Genomic DNA, 16,753 nt, shown 5'->3' with positions numbered 1-16,753 from the left:
TGAACCAATTTTCTACCAAAACCTGCTCCCTATGACTGCTATTTGCCTCCAAAGGCACTCTTTGCTGCATACAGCACCTTTGGGGACAAACAGCAACCAGGGTAATTGTCAGCAAGAAAGCTATTTTTATCCAGATCACTTTCGGGATCTGGACCTTCCACTGCTTTTAAAAAAATATGCAAGTAGCCACTTTAAGCAAGCTAAAAAAACACAAACAAAACATGAATAACATAGTTAATCCCTGAGTTAATCCCTATCTACATGAATAAAGAATTTCAGAGTATTGTTGTTTTCCCCAGATATGTTCACCTGCTGATTATCAATGGTTTATTTGCAGGTCACTGTATATCTCTATGAAGCATAAACTCCAATCAAGGAGTTTGATTCACTTTCTACGCCCCCCTTATGAAAAGAGAGCATCTGCTCTTGTTAGAGATTAGTGATTCTCCACCAAGTCACTTCAGCCTCTGAAACTGTAATGACATTACCAACTCTACTGCAAGTTCAAGAGCAAATGCTGATTTTCCCAGCATATTTATAGGAGTGTTTATCTTACTAAACAAAATCTGTTCTCTCCCCCCATGCCTCACCAACAGGGAGTAGTGAGCAGGGCTGTGGAGTCGGTACGCCAGACCTTTGACTCAGACTCCTCTATTTTTCTACTGTCCGGCTCCGACTCCTTCATAAATGGCAAATGTATATTAACTAGTAATAACAAATTTACTGTAGTAAAATGGTAGCACAAGGCATTTCATCACCACCACGTGAATCCAGAGCTTGGAAAAGTTACTTTTTTGAACTACAACTCCCACGACCCCAATCCCTGGGGCTGATGGGAGTTGTAGTTTAAAAAAGTAACTTTTCCAAGCTCTGGATTCACGTGGTGGTGATGAAATGCCTTGTGCTACCATTTTACTACAATAAATTTGTTATTACTAGTTAATATACATTTGCCATTTATGAAGGAGTCGGAGTCGGAGTCGGAGTCGGAATCGGAGACACAGTCGGAACATTTCTACCGACTCCGACTCCACCCAAAATTGCTCCCGACTCCGACTCCACAGCCCTGGTAGTGAGCATGAAAGTGATATTTGCTAAAGCATCATACAGGCTTGCTGCAATTTGAAACTATGCAAACAAGGAGGGAAATAGGTTTTGTAAAGCAAATCGCCAACTCGAAAAGTCAAATATTAACTTTAGGTGAGATATATCATGTGTAAATTCAACAAGTAACAACAAAAATAACTTTCTAGAATTATTTCTAGCTTCCTGAGATCCTCAGTACAGTACAAATGTGTCTGATTTTTAGGAAAGGTCATGATGTGTGCTTGCTTACGATGTTGTTTAAGAAAGGGGGGGGAGATCTGCAGTGGCATGGGGAGGGAATAATCTGATTTCTAGAATAATCTGATTGATCAGGATCTTTTAAACAAAGCAACACCTGTTTCCTCACAAATCTGTCCTTTAAGATCTTTATTAGATGCCCTTCTTCAAGTGTCCACATCTTCAGAAGTAGGCAGGTGTTAACAGGAGAGATTGCCTTTTTAGTGATGACACCCAGTTGTAGAACACTCTTTATTGGGATCCTAACGCGACAGCTTGCTAACTTTTAGGTGCCAGATAAAAACTATCTTTATTTTCTTGAGCCTTTAACAGAAAATGCATTTGTTGCTACCTTGGTTCTTTGGGTTCCAATAGCTGCTTTTTGTTTTCTTTTATGATATGTGTGCTTTTATTCCCTTTGCTACTGTCGTTTCTGGCTTTACTGTTGTTGTATTTTTTTAATGTTTTAAAGTTTTTTCCCCCTCGCCTATCATGAGCAGTCATGGAACCTTTTATGCTGAAAGACATGATGTATGCCAGCTGGACAGTACATATACCCCCAGATGAACACTTGGTACCCTTGTGGAAAACTCCACCGTCACAGATGTTCTGCCAGTGGTAAGGGGGACAGAGGTGTGCTGAGGGGAGCCTTGGGTTCACAGGGTCCCAAAGTCCCCCTATCCCCCCCCAGCACACCAACAAACTAACAAAAAGGCCAAGAACTACATCAGACCTGGTGTAGTGTTATTTATTTATTCTACCATTATTATCAATAATCAACCTTAAAACAATTTTCTCTCACATCTGTATTCAGAGAAAATGTATGATCCTTTCTCCATAATTTCTTCCACACCTCCATGGCTATGTTTTTCCTGTATCCAGAATCCACCTTATCATGTAATCCTTTAACAGACCTGGTATAGTTAGTTTCCTTCCCATTTGCTTGTGGGTGGGAGGAAAAAGAACCTGTCTTCCCAACTTCCAACCTGAGTGTGGAAAGAAGTTGTCATGGTCTGCCTGTCAGTGACTATTACCACAATGATTGGGTGGTAGGGTGGGGATACTCTACAGTTTCTAACACAATATGTCATGTTACATTGAGATTATGTACCTTTAGTCAGAAACAGATGTTAAGTCACTCATCTAACAAAGCTTCCCACACACTGTTTCCAATACAAACATGAAGCCCTAAGCAAAGTTTTAGTAGAAACAACGTTATCTTAGCTTGGCATACAAGCTACAGAGCACCAATCGCTAGAATCATACCTTGCAGCCACTTCTCTGCAAACATCAACTCCCAATGTTACTAAATAAAAAATGATCAGCTGAAAGCATGACAGATATTCTGTGCATCATTAGCAGCTTTCAAGGAAGCTATAAAATTAACTCATGTTAATTTTATTCAGTGGCTATATGCTTTCACTTAGCTCAGCTGTTTGACAAGGGTAGTATTGCGTTTCAGAAATCATGCTAATATAGTACATAGAACATAGAAAGATGCTTTATACTAGGTCATACTATTTGCCCATCTAGTCCAATATTGTCTGCTTGTAGTGGTTCTCCAGCATTTGAGGCAAATGGCCTTTTCTCATCACCTATTGCCTGAAGTCCTGAACCTGGAACCATCTCCATCAAAAGCATACGAGCTTAGTAAAATCTAAGGATCTTTTCAGAGCTGCAAGACAGAACACAGCAAAAGATAACAGTAGTGCTGTCCATTGGAGCCATAAATCACAGCCTCAAAACTGGCTTTTTTGAAAGAGGAATCTCACGGTATTTTCCTGGGATGATACCACCTTTAAATCCAAAAAGGTATCTAACTAATTAGTTTAAGTGGGATCATGAATAATGTTATTTCTTATAATAGTAGCTACCTCTTTCCAATGATCTTGAACGCAATTACATCCCTACCACATTTGCCAATTGGTTGTGTTAGAAATAAAACAGCACAAGCATGGCCAGGAGATATTCCTGTTATAATTCTTCACTCTGCCTGATGTTAGGTACCGTTTAAACATCACATTGCGGTTTGTTTCTTCTCAAACTAGCTGAGATAGAATATTGCTTCTCTTTTTCTACAGGTTCATATCTAGACAGGGTTGTGTATTCTCTGTACTGACAAAATAAAACAAAATTTCAGTGATACATAGTCCAAACTCTGCACCAAGAAAGGCTGGATTCCACTATGCCTGCATAAATATGGTTTGTAAATAGCTGCTGGCTTCCAAGCAAATAAGTCAAACAAGACTTTTTAAAAAACTTTGCTCTTTTTTGCTTAGGGTCCCAGAAAATGACTTAAGCATAAATGGAGAAAGGGCAGCATCCATTCATGACAATCAGTGCTGCATTATTTCCCGATACTACTACTTCCATTAAAGAAAGGACAGGACAAAAAGAGTTCTTCAAGGCACTGAAGTTGTGCCATAAGACCCTGAACATTTTGTTTGGGACATCACCAGGAATTACTGACACACTTCACAACTTTAAGGAGTTTATTATTTATTACATTTATATCCCACCTTTCCTCCAAGGAGCTCAAAGTGGTATACATGGTTCTCCCCTCTTCATCTTATTGTCACAACAGCCATGTGAGGTAGGTTAGACTGAGAGACAGTCACTGGCCCATGGTCACCCTGTGAGCTTCATGGCTGAATGGGGATTCAAACCCTGGCCTCCCAGGTCATAGCCCAACACTATAACCATTATACCATGCTGTCCCTCCAAGGGGTGTGTGTGTGTGTGTCTTCCTAACAAAGCTGAAATTCTTGGGAAGTTGAATTCTGCAACCAATACTAATTTGTAAACTTAAGTTGTACAATTTAGAACTTAACAGCACAAGCCTAACCATGTCTACTAAGAAGGAAGTCCTACTGAATTCAGTAGGGCTTACTCCCAGGTAAGTGGAGTTAGGATTCCAGCCTAACTTTCTTATGGACTGTTTCCCATCTAAGAGAACATAAAGCTTCAAAGGACTCTGTTAACTATCTAGGAAAACCTCCTGTTGTAAGGCAGGATATCACACAGCACTGGTGACAGCTGCCTGTCCAACCTTCTCTAACAGACCTCTCAGCTAGGTTTATGTAGCACCAGACAAATTTTCAGAAATAAAACAAAAGAAGGAACTTGTGGCAGAGATAATATTTAGGAAAAGGTGCCCTCAGTTCTTCATCTGTAGTATGGCTCTGGCTTTCTCCTGGCTAGTCACTCTACGTGAGGTGGACATATCAGAGAATTTAAGTTATGAGGTATTACAGAAATGGAGTAAATAAATAAATATGCCAGAATCAAATCCTGGGTCTATGGTCGGTCTTATCTCTCCACCCTAAGATTCAGGCAGGTTGCCCACATTTCTTTTTCAGGAAGGGCTGCAGCTTAGTAGTATAGCACCTGCTTTGCATGCAGAAGGTCTGAGCTTGTCCCTGGCATCTCCAGGTAGGGTTAGGACTATCCCCTGCCTGATTCCCTGGACAGCCCCTACCACTTATTGTAGACAGTACGGAGCTACATGGACCAATGGTCTCATGCAGAGGAAAACCGTTTCCTATGTTCTTAAAAGTGTTACATGTATATTTACCCACTTAGATGTTCATCTGTCACAATTTTTTTAATCCACCATTTTTTAAAAGAAAAGATTAGCGCTGTGTGTGACATCACATCAATTAATCAGTGTTGTGTTCAGCCAACTTTCCACCAAAGTAATCTCTCTGAAAAGATACAGAACAGATTTTTTTCAGAGCTTGCCCTGCCCTGTATTGGGCAAAGCCATTTCCAAACAGACCCCACTGTTTTGTAAACGTTACATCTGTGTTCAGCCAATATGAATTGCTGCCAGCCATATCCAAGAACACCTAATTCAGGCCATCCTTTTAAAATAAAAATAAAATTTATTTAAACTTTTACAGGCTTTGAAATAAAGAGGTAATAATAATAATATTATATTCCAACATCATCACAGAATTGAAACAATCAGAAAACAGGAATAGATTATCTGTAGTTGCAGTTGAAAAAATCAGAATCAAGTAATATTCCGTAAGACAGCCCAAAAAATTCAGCTGTAGAGTGAAAAACTAGTTTCCTCTCTCCTTAAACTGCAAGAACCCATTTTTATTTTTAATCACACCAACAAAGTGTGAAAGCAATCCTACTCTACATATAGCTGAATGGGAGTGATGGGCCTAAATGCATTAGCTGGGCTCATTTGTTTGCTGGGTTTGTTTAAGGGGGGGAGATGCAAATTACATGGAAATACCTCATTTTCACAATGAGAATAGCACAACAGCACATGGAAAAGCACAGCTGGTTTTCAAACTCGCTGCTACTACCCCAGCTGAATGGCTATCAGTATTAAGTGCCAGCCAGACTATAACAAAACATCACCCAGCAATTGTTCTTATTTTATTTTATTTTTTGCTCTTGATTCGGCAGTTCCACTCTTTTAAATTCAGATACTAATTTAGTTGGAAGCAATGCACAATGCAGATCACATTGTGCAAGAGTCTATGGTGTTGGGTTCATGCCAGTCTTTTCCTGAACAGATTGCCAATAGGGGATTGTTCCCAATTTGCAACAAGGGGACCATCTGGGAAGAAGAGGAAATACTAGAATTTGTAATTGGGGCTTTCAGTTAAGTAAATAGGACATTTGAAGATTGTAAGGCCTGTGGAAAATGGAAAAATGTATGCTATGGTACAGGCAGAGGAGAGCTACGCAACATGGATGCTAAGTAAAATCAATGGTTGCATTAAAATGAAAAAGACAAACAAACCTCAGCTGTGGATGTATCATTGTTTTGTCTCCCTATTCTCTTAATAGGCATCCCCTGAAGAGAATGTATTCCATGTTCCCAAGGCCAAACAATAGTGTTGGATTGCCAGGGCACATTGTATAAATGTCAGCATCACTTTGGCAAACTTTCCTATTGAAAGGTTACAATTTTTCTAATAAGCACTCACCCCATCTTTCAGATACAGAGATTCCTGAGCTCTTGTACAGCACTCGTTCATTTCACTGGGAACTGTGCAGGAGAATTCCCTATCAGATTGTGCCCAAAGATCTTCCAAAGACAGAAGGAAACCTGCTCACAAATGACCCTTTTCTCTTTCCCAACTCTTTTGTAATGTATGCTTGTTTTTTCAAAGGGCCCAGGCAATCTCACATTGTAGCCCCCTATCAAAGCCATATTAATGATGAAACAAAGTATCCTTATCCCAATAATTCCTTGCCACTTTCCTTCATCATCCTGGCAGGCTGCTATTAAGTCACATCTGTCTTTTCAGGATGAGCATGTTCTAATTTCATTTCTTGATAATGTAACAACTGATGGGCAACCCTAGTCTAGATGATGGTGGCATCAAACTAGATAATTGGTTAGGTGGAAGGTTATAGTCATTGTTTTTGATTTACCACACATAAATCAGTAGTTGTCAGAGCACTTTAGTGGAGCCTTCATGTCTTGTTCAACTGACCTTTTAAGTTTCACACACACAGTTGTTCATCAATATGCAAAGAGGTATGTTGACCCTAAAACTCAACCTACAACCTGTTGCGGTGCACATCCACATTCACAGTTCAGAAGATCTTCTTATGTCCAACCCAAATCTTACTCGGCGCCATTTTAGCCCATTTAAACAGATCATGTCCATGGAGGATAAGGAGAACAGCCTATCCCGTAACACAACTCTTCGTGTATTTTAAAATGTTATCAAATCCTGTTCTTTCTTGAAACATGGTGATGGGAACAAAACACATTCCACTTCAGCTAAAGCCTGACTAACGTCAAGTAGAAGTTCTTGGCATGTGTTGCTTGTAAATTCTTTACTAATGCAACCCAATAAGATGTTTGCCTTCACGGCAACTTCACTATGTTGATAATTCAACTTGTCATCAAGTATGACCCACAGATCCCTTTTTAGTACCACTAATTGCTAGATGTACATTCCCAAGTTGAGCCTTCAGTTGTTGTAAGATTTCACCCAATGTTATTTCAATTGGTTTTCAATTGTTGAGATCATGTGAATTATGTTCCTGTTCTCCATAGGAGTTGCAATGTGCTTACAAATTGGCCAGGTAAGCAAATGATGCAGTGACATTGCTAAAGCTAACCATGTCTGAATAAGGTCAAGACCTAGATAGAAAATCATGGCAACGTATAAACAGGCAGCCAGTGGCCAAGCATTATTTCTCTGCCCTGGTACAAATGTGTAACATGGGCCACTTCCCCTGCCACCACAAGGCCTTGGCAGTTTTGAAAAAATTGAGAAATAACTGGTATGCTTTAGTATCTTTTAGCTCCCTTTATTTATTTGCTTCGCATTTCTCACTTCCAGATTTGTGTATAGACCTGGTAATATGTGCAATTAACAATATACAAGTACAAATGCCCATTAAGAATGGTTTCCTGTCTCTGGGATCAAGTTTCAGTTCTTCTATGTTTTCATAACACCCACACAGTTAGTCATGCAGAGCTCCACAAATGTGATTCCCATTGGCAAAGAGTACTCTCTTCCTAGCAACCCAGATTGTGGTTAAGTGTGAGATAAGAAACATCCCCCCTCCTCCAAGCTTCCCACATCACTGAAAACTCAGAGGAGGAGAACCGTTCTCTTGCTTAATAGCAGACTTAGTTGGAAAGGCATATCCTGTCCCCACTCTGAATTTTCTGGCTTCTGCAGAAGACTCACGGGAAGAAGGTCAGCCTCTGACCTTGTGCCAGGCTGGAGAGCCTCACTGCTCTGGTCTCCCAGTCCAGGAAAAAATTCTTATCTCTTCCCCTCCTTCGAATCCTCTGAAAGGGCAGAGTTGTTTCCTCATCTCCTCTTTGCTGGGCTGGGGCAGACTTGGGAGCAGCAATAAACAAACAACTTCCTAGCTGCTTCCAAGTGGCTCCCTTTCAGAGGGCTCAGTGCAAAGTGAGTGAATGACCTTGCCCTTCCAGAGGACTCAGGAGAAGGATGTGGTTGTTTGCTCATATCTTGCCATCCTTTGGGGGCATCTGGAAACACAGAGGAAGATTCTTGCTAATGCGACTGTCCAGGAGAACACAAGAAAGTAAAGGAATCAACTTCTTATCTTGTGTGGGTTAGGAGCCACTTGGAAGTGGTTCACCCATCTGGTGTGAAGCAAGAGACAGACTCTGGCCAAGATCTCTGCACATGCCCCCAAGATCTCTACACATGCCAGAGGATTCAGGGGTGAGATTATGGCGACCACAAATTATTTACTTATTCTATTATATACCCAGTTGATCACTGCGTTCTGCAGGTGAGGGCCTCCTGCAGATACCATCTTATCAGGAGGTCCGTTCTGCACAACATAGGAAACGGACCTTTAGTGTGGCGGCACCTACTCTGCTACTCTGTGGAACTCCCTACCCTTAAATATTAGGCAGGCACCATCTCTGTTATCTTTTCGGCGCCTATTGAAGACCTTCCTCTTTCAACAAGCCTTTTAAGCTGAGACCGTATCCCAGTCTGCTTCTATGTTGGAATTGCTTTTTAATATATTTTTAAACCTTTTTAAAAAAACCAATATGTTTAACATTTTCAAGATGTCTTCAAAGCTTTTAAAAATGTTTTTAAAGATGTTTTGTTTTAATGTATTTTAAAGTCTGTTTTATGACATTTTAAAGTGTTTTTAGTGCTTTTGTTTGCCACCCTGGGCTACTGCTGGGAGGAAGGGTGGGATAAAAATCAAATAATGAATAAATAAATAAAAATATTACTTTCATAGCCTATCTTTTCTCTAAGAAGCTCAAGGCAGCGTATCTGCGGCTCCCCCTCCATTTTATCCTCACAACAGCCCTGTGAAGTAGGTCTGGCTGAGAGTATGTGACTGGCCCAAGATGACCTGAAGTTTCATGGCCAAGTGGGGATTTGAACCTGGGTCTCACTGGTTTTAATCCATCACTCCACCCACTACACGACACTGGCTCACTAATGGCTGGGTACTCAGGTCAGCCAAACATTATGGACCCTAAGTGTCCTGCTGATGTTCCTTTTATATTGAAGTGAATACTAGTACTGGGATAGTGATAGTCAAGAAATGCAGATTCTTTTCTATGGCTTCTATAGCTACAGAGGTAGAAATGTCATACAAGAGATAGTGGAGAATGAATTAGGAGATTACCAGTTCAATTCTCACCTCCGTCATGAATTAATTACATAGCCTTAGTCAAGCAAATATATTTCAGTCCACCAATCTGCAATATGGGGATAATAATGACGACCTACGTTAAAGGATTGTCATAACAAATTGCAACAAGATAATGTATGTGAAGTATTTTTAACTATTATCATATATCTGTATTTTTTAAAAAACAGAATCAAGGTGGGAAAAAAGACCATGGGCTTGTTCACATTTGAACATTATTTAGCTGTAAATCCACTTTTCTCCCATTCGAATTAGACCCAAGTAGTCTACACCTGCATGTATTTGAATTTGCATATTAGAAGCAACTTCAGTCTTTCCTGTTCATACCAGCTGTGCAATATCTGGTGAAGTAATTTTTAATGTGGTCTGCTTGTGCAGTTTTCTGGTTTTATGCAAATCTGAGGGATGAATATAAATATATGGCTACACTGAAGGAGTCTGAATTAGTTACGAGCACAGCTGGAAAAGGTGAAAGGACTGCGTAAGTAGTGGGCATGGAAAGGGGAGTAACAGAAAGAGATGACTGATCCACCAACCCCAAACCCCAGAAACAAATAGTCTGCGACCCTGAGTGGAGCAGTTTGGATCCCATCTCCATCACCCCAACTTATCAGATTATTCTGGTACCAGGTAAACAGCTGCAAACACACAGGAAACTCTGGTGTGGACAAGCCCATAAGCTGTGGAATAAGCAAAGCTCAGATCTCTTATTTCTGTCAATATGAGACGAAATCATCATGGGGCTCTCCACTGGAAAGTTTGCTTTTCTGTTCTTCTCTATACCTTGAGAATGATGCATTATATAGTAACTTGAAGAGACTAGATAAGCTAATAACAACAATATTATCTGTCACTTTCTTCTCTTTATAAGCAATTTGAAGACTGATCTTGAGGGTTTCCTTTTCTTTTATTGGCTGATAGGAGCATCTCTTGAACTTCCCCCTCCCGAGAACATCTGTGGTTGCTGTTAACGTGACAAATCACTTGATCTGGGCAATTCAGGCTGCAGTCCTATACATAAGTTACCAAAAAGAAGGCCCACTGGAGTCAGAGGGACTTACTGCTGAGTAGGCAAGCACAGGATTGCACTCTTAATTCAACTTCTAAAAATAAAGTAATCCTGTTTGAGGGTACTATTACACTGATTTAAGGAAACATTTTAAGTACAAATTTCAAAGAAGCCTCTTTTCATGTTACCAGGCAGAAATGAGTGTGTCCTCCACAACCTCACAACCTCCTCCATCCTACCCCACCAGTGCAACGCTACAGGCAATTCTGGATTGCTGCATCTTTTTCCACAGCCAACCCAAAAGCAGTAACATGAACCTGGATTCCCATGCTTGAAGCGTGCCACCTTATGTGACTGCTTAATGTGTATCTGTAGTTAGCTGAGCCATCCCTGAAAGCTGTTTATTTATTTGCAGTATTTATATACCACCCAAAAGCAAAAGTTCTCTGGGCAGTTTAGAAGTAAAAATGAAAACAGTAAGATATAAAAATAAACAGAAAAATCTAAAGCAGAATAAAACTAGCCACAGAATAAAAGCAGACTAAGGCCAGCAATGGAGAATATCAAGGGATCTAAAGAGCACTAAAAGACAGTAATACTGGAAAGCCTGAGAAAATAAAAGTTCTTCACCTGGAGCTGAAAAGGCCGGGAGAAGACACCTACAAAAAGATCAGTATAGATACCAGGCAATCCTCTTTTGGGAGAGGCCCACATACATTAAACCAAACATTGCACTTTTTATTAACCTGTAATGTAAACATCATGATGATATGGTTATTTTTCCAGAAGAACAGAAACATTTTATAGTTACACAAGCGTGCTTCCACCTTTTGCAGGTTTTAGAAAGTGGAGCAGTGTGTGCTATCTATTCTAAATGAAGTTCTGCAAGATTTTTTAATGTTATTTTTAACTATTAATACCGTTAACGATAAAGCAACTTCCATTGTGTACATTATGGAAACGTTTTGGAGCACTGATGAAGGTACTTTAGAGCACAATGGCTCTCCCAGAACATCCCAAGGCATTGTGAAGTTTCTGGAAGGGAGATGGCCCTGAGGCAGGTAGAAACTTCCTTTCTCACCCCACCCCACCCTACCTCATATCAGCCAAGACTTAGGTGTATGCCTCAACGAAGATGTCTTCACCAACTCAAATTCTACATCAGATTTGCAAAGAAGGAAGTGCAGAAAAGGACTGAGTACAGTTCTCCATGTATGGTTTTAGAAAAGTCAGATATCCTGTTCTATTCCTTTTCTAACACCAATGCTGAACTAGTACTCCAGTCCACAGATCAATACATACAACAGCAGCCTACATGCAGCTATGCACGAGAATCTCCTCATACATACCTGTATGGGACTGTAGGCCAGGGAGCACAAAAGATAGAAGTTCAGAACGGGGGCACAGAGTCTTGCCAAACAACCATAAGCACATAAGAAGAGCCTTTCTGAATCAGGCCAAAGGTCCATCTAGTTCAGCATCCTGTTCTCAGAGCAGCCAACCAAATACCAGATACATTAAATAATAATGTGCCTCTCCAAAGTCCATTGCAATGTCTCTGAATAATATTGGGCTTAAGTGCCAAAGGCAGAAGCACATGGGAGAAAAGATTTGGGGTGGCTTCAGATGTACTTTTTTAAAACAGGCCAGAAACCCAGAGTTTCAGACTTGCCATGCATTTGAGTTGCTCATGTCTAGAACACCTTTAAAAGGAACTACTGAGGTGGTTCTATGGTGTGTTACCTTAAAACTTGTTATCAGAAATGAGCATTCTAGTGACATGCTTGTTTGCAAGGTGTGGAGTGCCTTGCCTACTGCAGACCTCTCACACTTCTAGCATGGTAAGTGTATATCTGAAGCCACCCTAACACAAAGGACAGATAATGCCTTTTGTAATAAGGAAAATGAAAAGCCCTTGTAACACTTCCTCTGATTGGCTATAGCACCACTAGTCATCAAGCTTGCAAGAGCAGTTAACCTGCCTTAGATTGGGGCGGGGCTGCACAAATCCCTGACTAAGGCAATATATCTTGTTTTCTGAAAATTCTCAACTTTTAACAATTTGGGGTTTGTTGTTGCCAATAAAAATAAAATAAAATACATTTTATAAAATAAGCAGTTGCTTGGTTCATTCTGATCATACCACACACTCTTACAAACAGAAAATGCATTAATCAGGGTGTCATGGAAACAAAAGCTTACCCAGCTGCTGTCAAAAGGGCAGCCAGTTAGCACATTGGCGACTCTACGAAAAAGTACTGTCCAGCAGACAATAAGGAAGTCCTTTATTTTTAAGGCTATAGATGGCTTTTTACCATTAACTATCATATCATGTATCCTTGGTAAAAGTGTTGAAGTAACAGTACTGATTTCCTTTTCTTTTTAATTTTTTTATACCGACTCTTCACCAGTTATATTCTCCAGGTAATTGGCAAGTGCCATTTCACTAGACTAAAAAGTGTTCTGCATTCTACATTTCAGGATCAGCTACTAAATACATAGAAAAGCCAAAATTCAAAGTTAAGAGATGAGGCCAGTGATGCAACATTTCTTGGGAAAGGGAAAAAAACCAAAACAATATACAGATGATGATGCATTTTATTCTCTCTTGACCTTGAACAGGCATTGTGTTAGGAAGAGTGGGAAGCTAAATCAAAATAGCCAATTAACCCTTGGAAACATCAAGTTTTTTAAGGGTTAGAGTTGTCCTAGAATATTACCATTCTAAATGAACTGTGACCTCTGTTATGAGAAATCCAAATTAATCACTATGGCAAATAAATTGTTTCCCATGTTACAAACACTTCGATCACAACATAGAATTATTTTAGTGCAGGTGATATCATATCTTATAAAATAACACATTTTATTTTCTATTTTCATTTTCATTTTAGTTCATAAGTGCACTGGGCAATATTGATTCCCAATGGCACCACTGCACACATAATATCATCACTAGTCTTGTCAGGACTGAGGTCCCATTCACAATCTTCTCTTGCTTTTGTAGGTCCTCAATGATTGTTTAAATGAAAACAAATCCACCTGGTTTTCAGAGACATGCATCTGCACTGCCTTCTTTTAACAACCGTTTCTATATGCAACAAATCATGGACATTATAATTGAAGATTCCTTGCTTTCATTGTATACCAAATGCTGCATCAAATCACTCCAGCAAACTAAACTTCAGATACTTCAAAAAAAATTGAGGTGTGTTCATTATTTTAAAGCAGCAAGCTGGCACTTCATTGTTAAATCGAGTATGTTGAGCTCCCCAGCACATAATCCTGCAGCACCCTGCCAATCTTTCAAACACCCTCATTATCACATGGATAACTCTTTAATTACTGCATCTGTAATAACAAGATTATGTGTTTGTGTGTATGCGAACATGCAGTTGACTCTGTCTCAGCAATGCAATCATTCAACAAAACCACATTTTCTTTTGCATCTTCAAGCGGCCTGGATTCGGAATCTCTGACAGTCTTACACTCTCTTGCTGCCAGTGTCAAAGACGCACAGGAGAGATGACTGAAACCTCCCCAGCATCCTTAACAAGCAGGCTAGAACCACAGATTTATTTTTTGTTCAGAATCCTGCAGCACAGCAGATGCAGTTACTGGGCATGGAACAAAGCCATACAGCAAGTCCTGCCCCAAAACAGAAATGCAAGTGAGATTACACGTTTACTTACATGAAGACTCAGTGCCAAACATGGCTGGCTCCAGATGCTCGAATCTCAAAAGAGAGGTTAAATGGGAAAAGAGAGATAAAGAGAGTGTGTCAGAGAAGGGATGAGGCTTCTACACAGCAGGGGTCATGAAGCCAGACAACGCAGTCCCCACAGCTAGCCAGCCTCCAGATTCTGCTCTCCTTTCCCCAAGCTCCACTCTGCAGATTGCCTTTTCTTGCAGCCCTTAAAGCAAAATAGGTCTTCTTCCCAGAAGCAAACAACAAAAACAACAACAATCAGGAGTGTTTATTTTAAAATCCAGTAGACAAGGGAAGGCCAGTGTCTCTTCTGCTGATGCAGTGAGGCAGAAATAGGTAGCAGATACCAGATACTGCAATCCACAGCCCCTGCTCTCAGTAAGACAATAGCATAGCTTATGCATACACTGGATGACGTCAGGACACTGCAAAGACTGACTGCTGTTAACCACAGGCTCAGAGAGAGCCTGAATAGAGCACCGCAATTCAAATGGGAATTCTTTTGTCACAAAATGCAGAAGACAAAGAACCACACTTATTTCCCCTCCCTGCTGATTAAAATAGAAGAAACCTACAGGCTAGAGGATGAAGGACAACATTGTCTTTTGATGAATTTCAAATACATGTGCTCAGCTGCAGCAAGTCCTTCCTTCACAGACATTAGACACATTAATAATAATAAAAATCTAGTCCTAATATGCTATCATATGTTCAATGCGTGTCCTGGAGCAGATGGCTTTTTAACAAAGAGAAGGAAAGTATCAACAACACTCCAGGGCCAATTGTTTACTCCAAACCCCTTCTAATAAATTAACACAAATCTAGAGCAACAGAGAGAATTCATAGGTGTGCGTGCACAACACTGACTAGGGATTGTCAACTGGCAGCCCACTTGAATGTGGCCTCAACCCAAGAAAGTTTTGTCTGATGGCCCTACAATATTTTTATTCAAAGTGTGGCTTTACTCATAAGGAGAATAAAGATATTCCAAACTTGGATTTCTTTTTGGGACTTTGTATATAACAAGACAAACACAAAAAAAAGGAAACTGCACAAGTTTCCAAGGCATTTTGAGAATTTCTCTTTATCAAGGTAATTTCTTTCAGTTTCAGAACTGCTGACAACTTTCCTTTTGAAAGTAACAATCTTGATAAAGAAAAAAAAATGAAATGCTTTGGAAACTTATATACTGTGCAGCTATCTTTTCTGTCATTGTTAATTCGGGCTTTTTAAATAGCTGCTTTTCATCCTTTCTGTTTTGTGCTGTGTGTGTAACACCTTGACAAGTGTCCCAATGCATGTGCTCTATAAAAGTTAAGCCCCTTGCAGCAGTATCTGAAAAATAAAGTTGGCCATCCCTGCCATAGAAAAACTAAAGATGGTCAAAACTTGTTAATGGCACAACAAGGTTAGCCCATGTAGTGCCCTCCAGATGTTGTGAACCATCATCTCTGACTACTGACCATGCTGGCTGGGGACGATTGTAGTCCACAACATCTAGAGGGCACCACATTGGAGGACACCTATAAGTTTACCCACTGCTACCGTTTCCACTTCCCAGCCAAAGCTTCTACATCTCCCTTCTCAAACAGACCACAGCTCTTTCCTTCCATATCCTATACCTGCCCAGCTGCCCATGGGGAACCTGAAATCTCTTGCACGCTGAATTTTTCTTCCTTAACTTTTGTTTGTTTGTTCATGGAGTTAAGGCACATTTTAAATTCCCCCACCTTTTCCTCTAATATGGTGGTCCAGCTGGCCATCAAGTCTGCCTTACACAGTTAAAATTGTTTAGAGATTTCTTCCTTCATCACCACTGGCATCCCTGCCATAGGATCTGCTGGGGCTGGAGTGTTTGGTTCACTGGGAGGAGGCACCACATTGGTCTTTGTTCCCGCCAAACTCTCCAAGTCAGGCCTCACGTTTTTCTGGTGTCCCTGAAGTAGTGAGTCAAATCAGAATTTTTACTGGGTTGGGTCCCTGGCATCATTCCCCACCGGGGTGGCAGGAAGAAAGTCTAGGTCTAAGGATTTTCTCTCAGTGTACAGGCAAAATAGTCAGAAAGTCGAGGGAACAATCTTCTTATGCCACCATATTGCAGGCATTCTGACTCCGCCCCCCAGAACCTGAAAACTCTTTATCTTTGATGCCTTTCCTGTTATCACCCTTCCCTTCCTTCGCTCCCTCCTCTCCCTTAACATGTATATGGGAATCAAGAGGGGGAACACCAAGTTTCTACTATGCCCTATCCATTGTAAATGTAAATTATTTTAATTCTAGTGCTCTATACTTTAAATTGATCTGCCATGCTTGAACTGCTATGAAGAACATTGACAGTCTGTTCACTCATACCATACAAAAATGCCTTTACTCAGATAGGAGTGTTTGCCTATATAAAAACTAATAAATTGAATGGGGTTTGGACACATTAATATCACATGTTACATACTGAATCATGGAAAACTTTTCTTTGTCTTAATCTAGCAGACGAGAGATTCTGTGATGGAAATGGAGGTCTCTCTCACTACCAAGATTCTTGAATGGGCATATCAATGCCATCATTT

General features: G+C 40.3%; 1 protein-coding gene across 4 annotated transcripts in view; it reads right to left on the bottom strand.

The window, feature by feature from the left end:
• Positions 1-16,753, bottom strand: part of ST7 (suppression of tumorigenicity 7) — a 154,897-nt gene that overhangs the window by 95,600 nt on the left and 42,544 nt on the right. The window contains exon 1 of one of the 4 annotated variants that reach the window (XM_061640063.1): positions 14,173-14,534. The exons of the other annotated variants lie outside the window; for them this stretch is intronic. Coding sequence (XP_061496047.1) covers positions 14,173-14,194 — 22 coding nt within the window. The 5' untranslated portion in view covers positions 14,195-14,534. Of the gene's footprint in view, positions 1-14,172; positions 14,535-16,753 lie in introns of those variants that run through there. 4 annotated transcript variants of the gene reach the window in all.

This window comes from Rhineura floridana, chromosome 8 (assembly GCF_030035675.1).
Source record: "Rhineura floridana isolate rRhiFlo1 chromosome 8, rRhiFlo1.hap2, whole genome shotgun sequence".
Taxonomy (NCBI): domain Eukaryota; kingdom Metazoa; phylum Chordata; class Lepidosauria; order Squamata; family Rhineuridae; genus Rhineura; species Rhineura floridana.
Note: the sequence above shows the minus strand (reverse complement) of the source record. Positions and strands in the feature narration are given on the sequence as shown.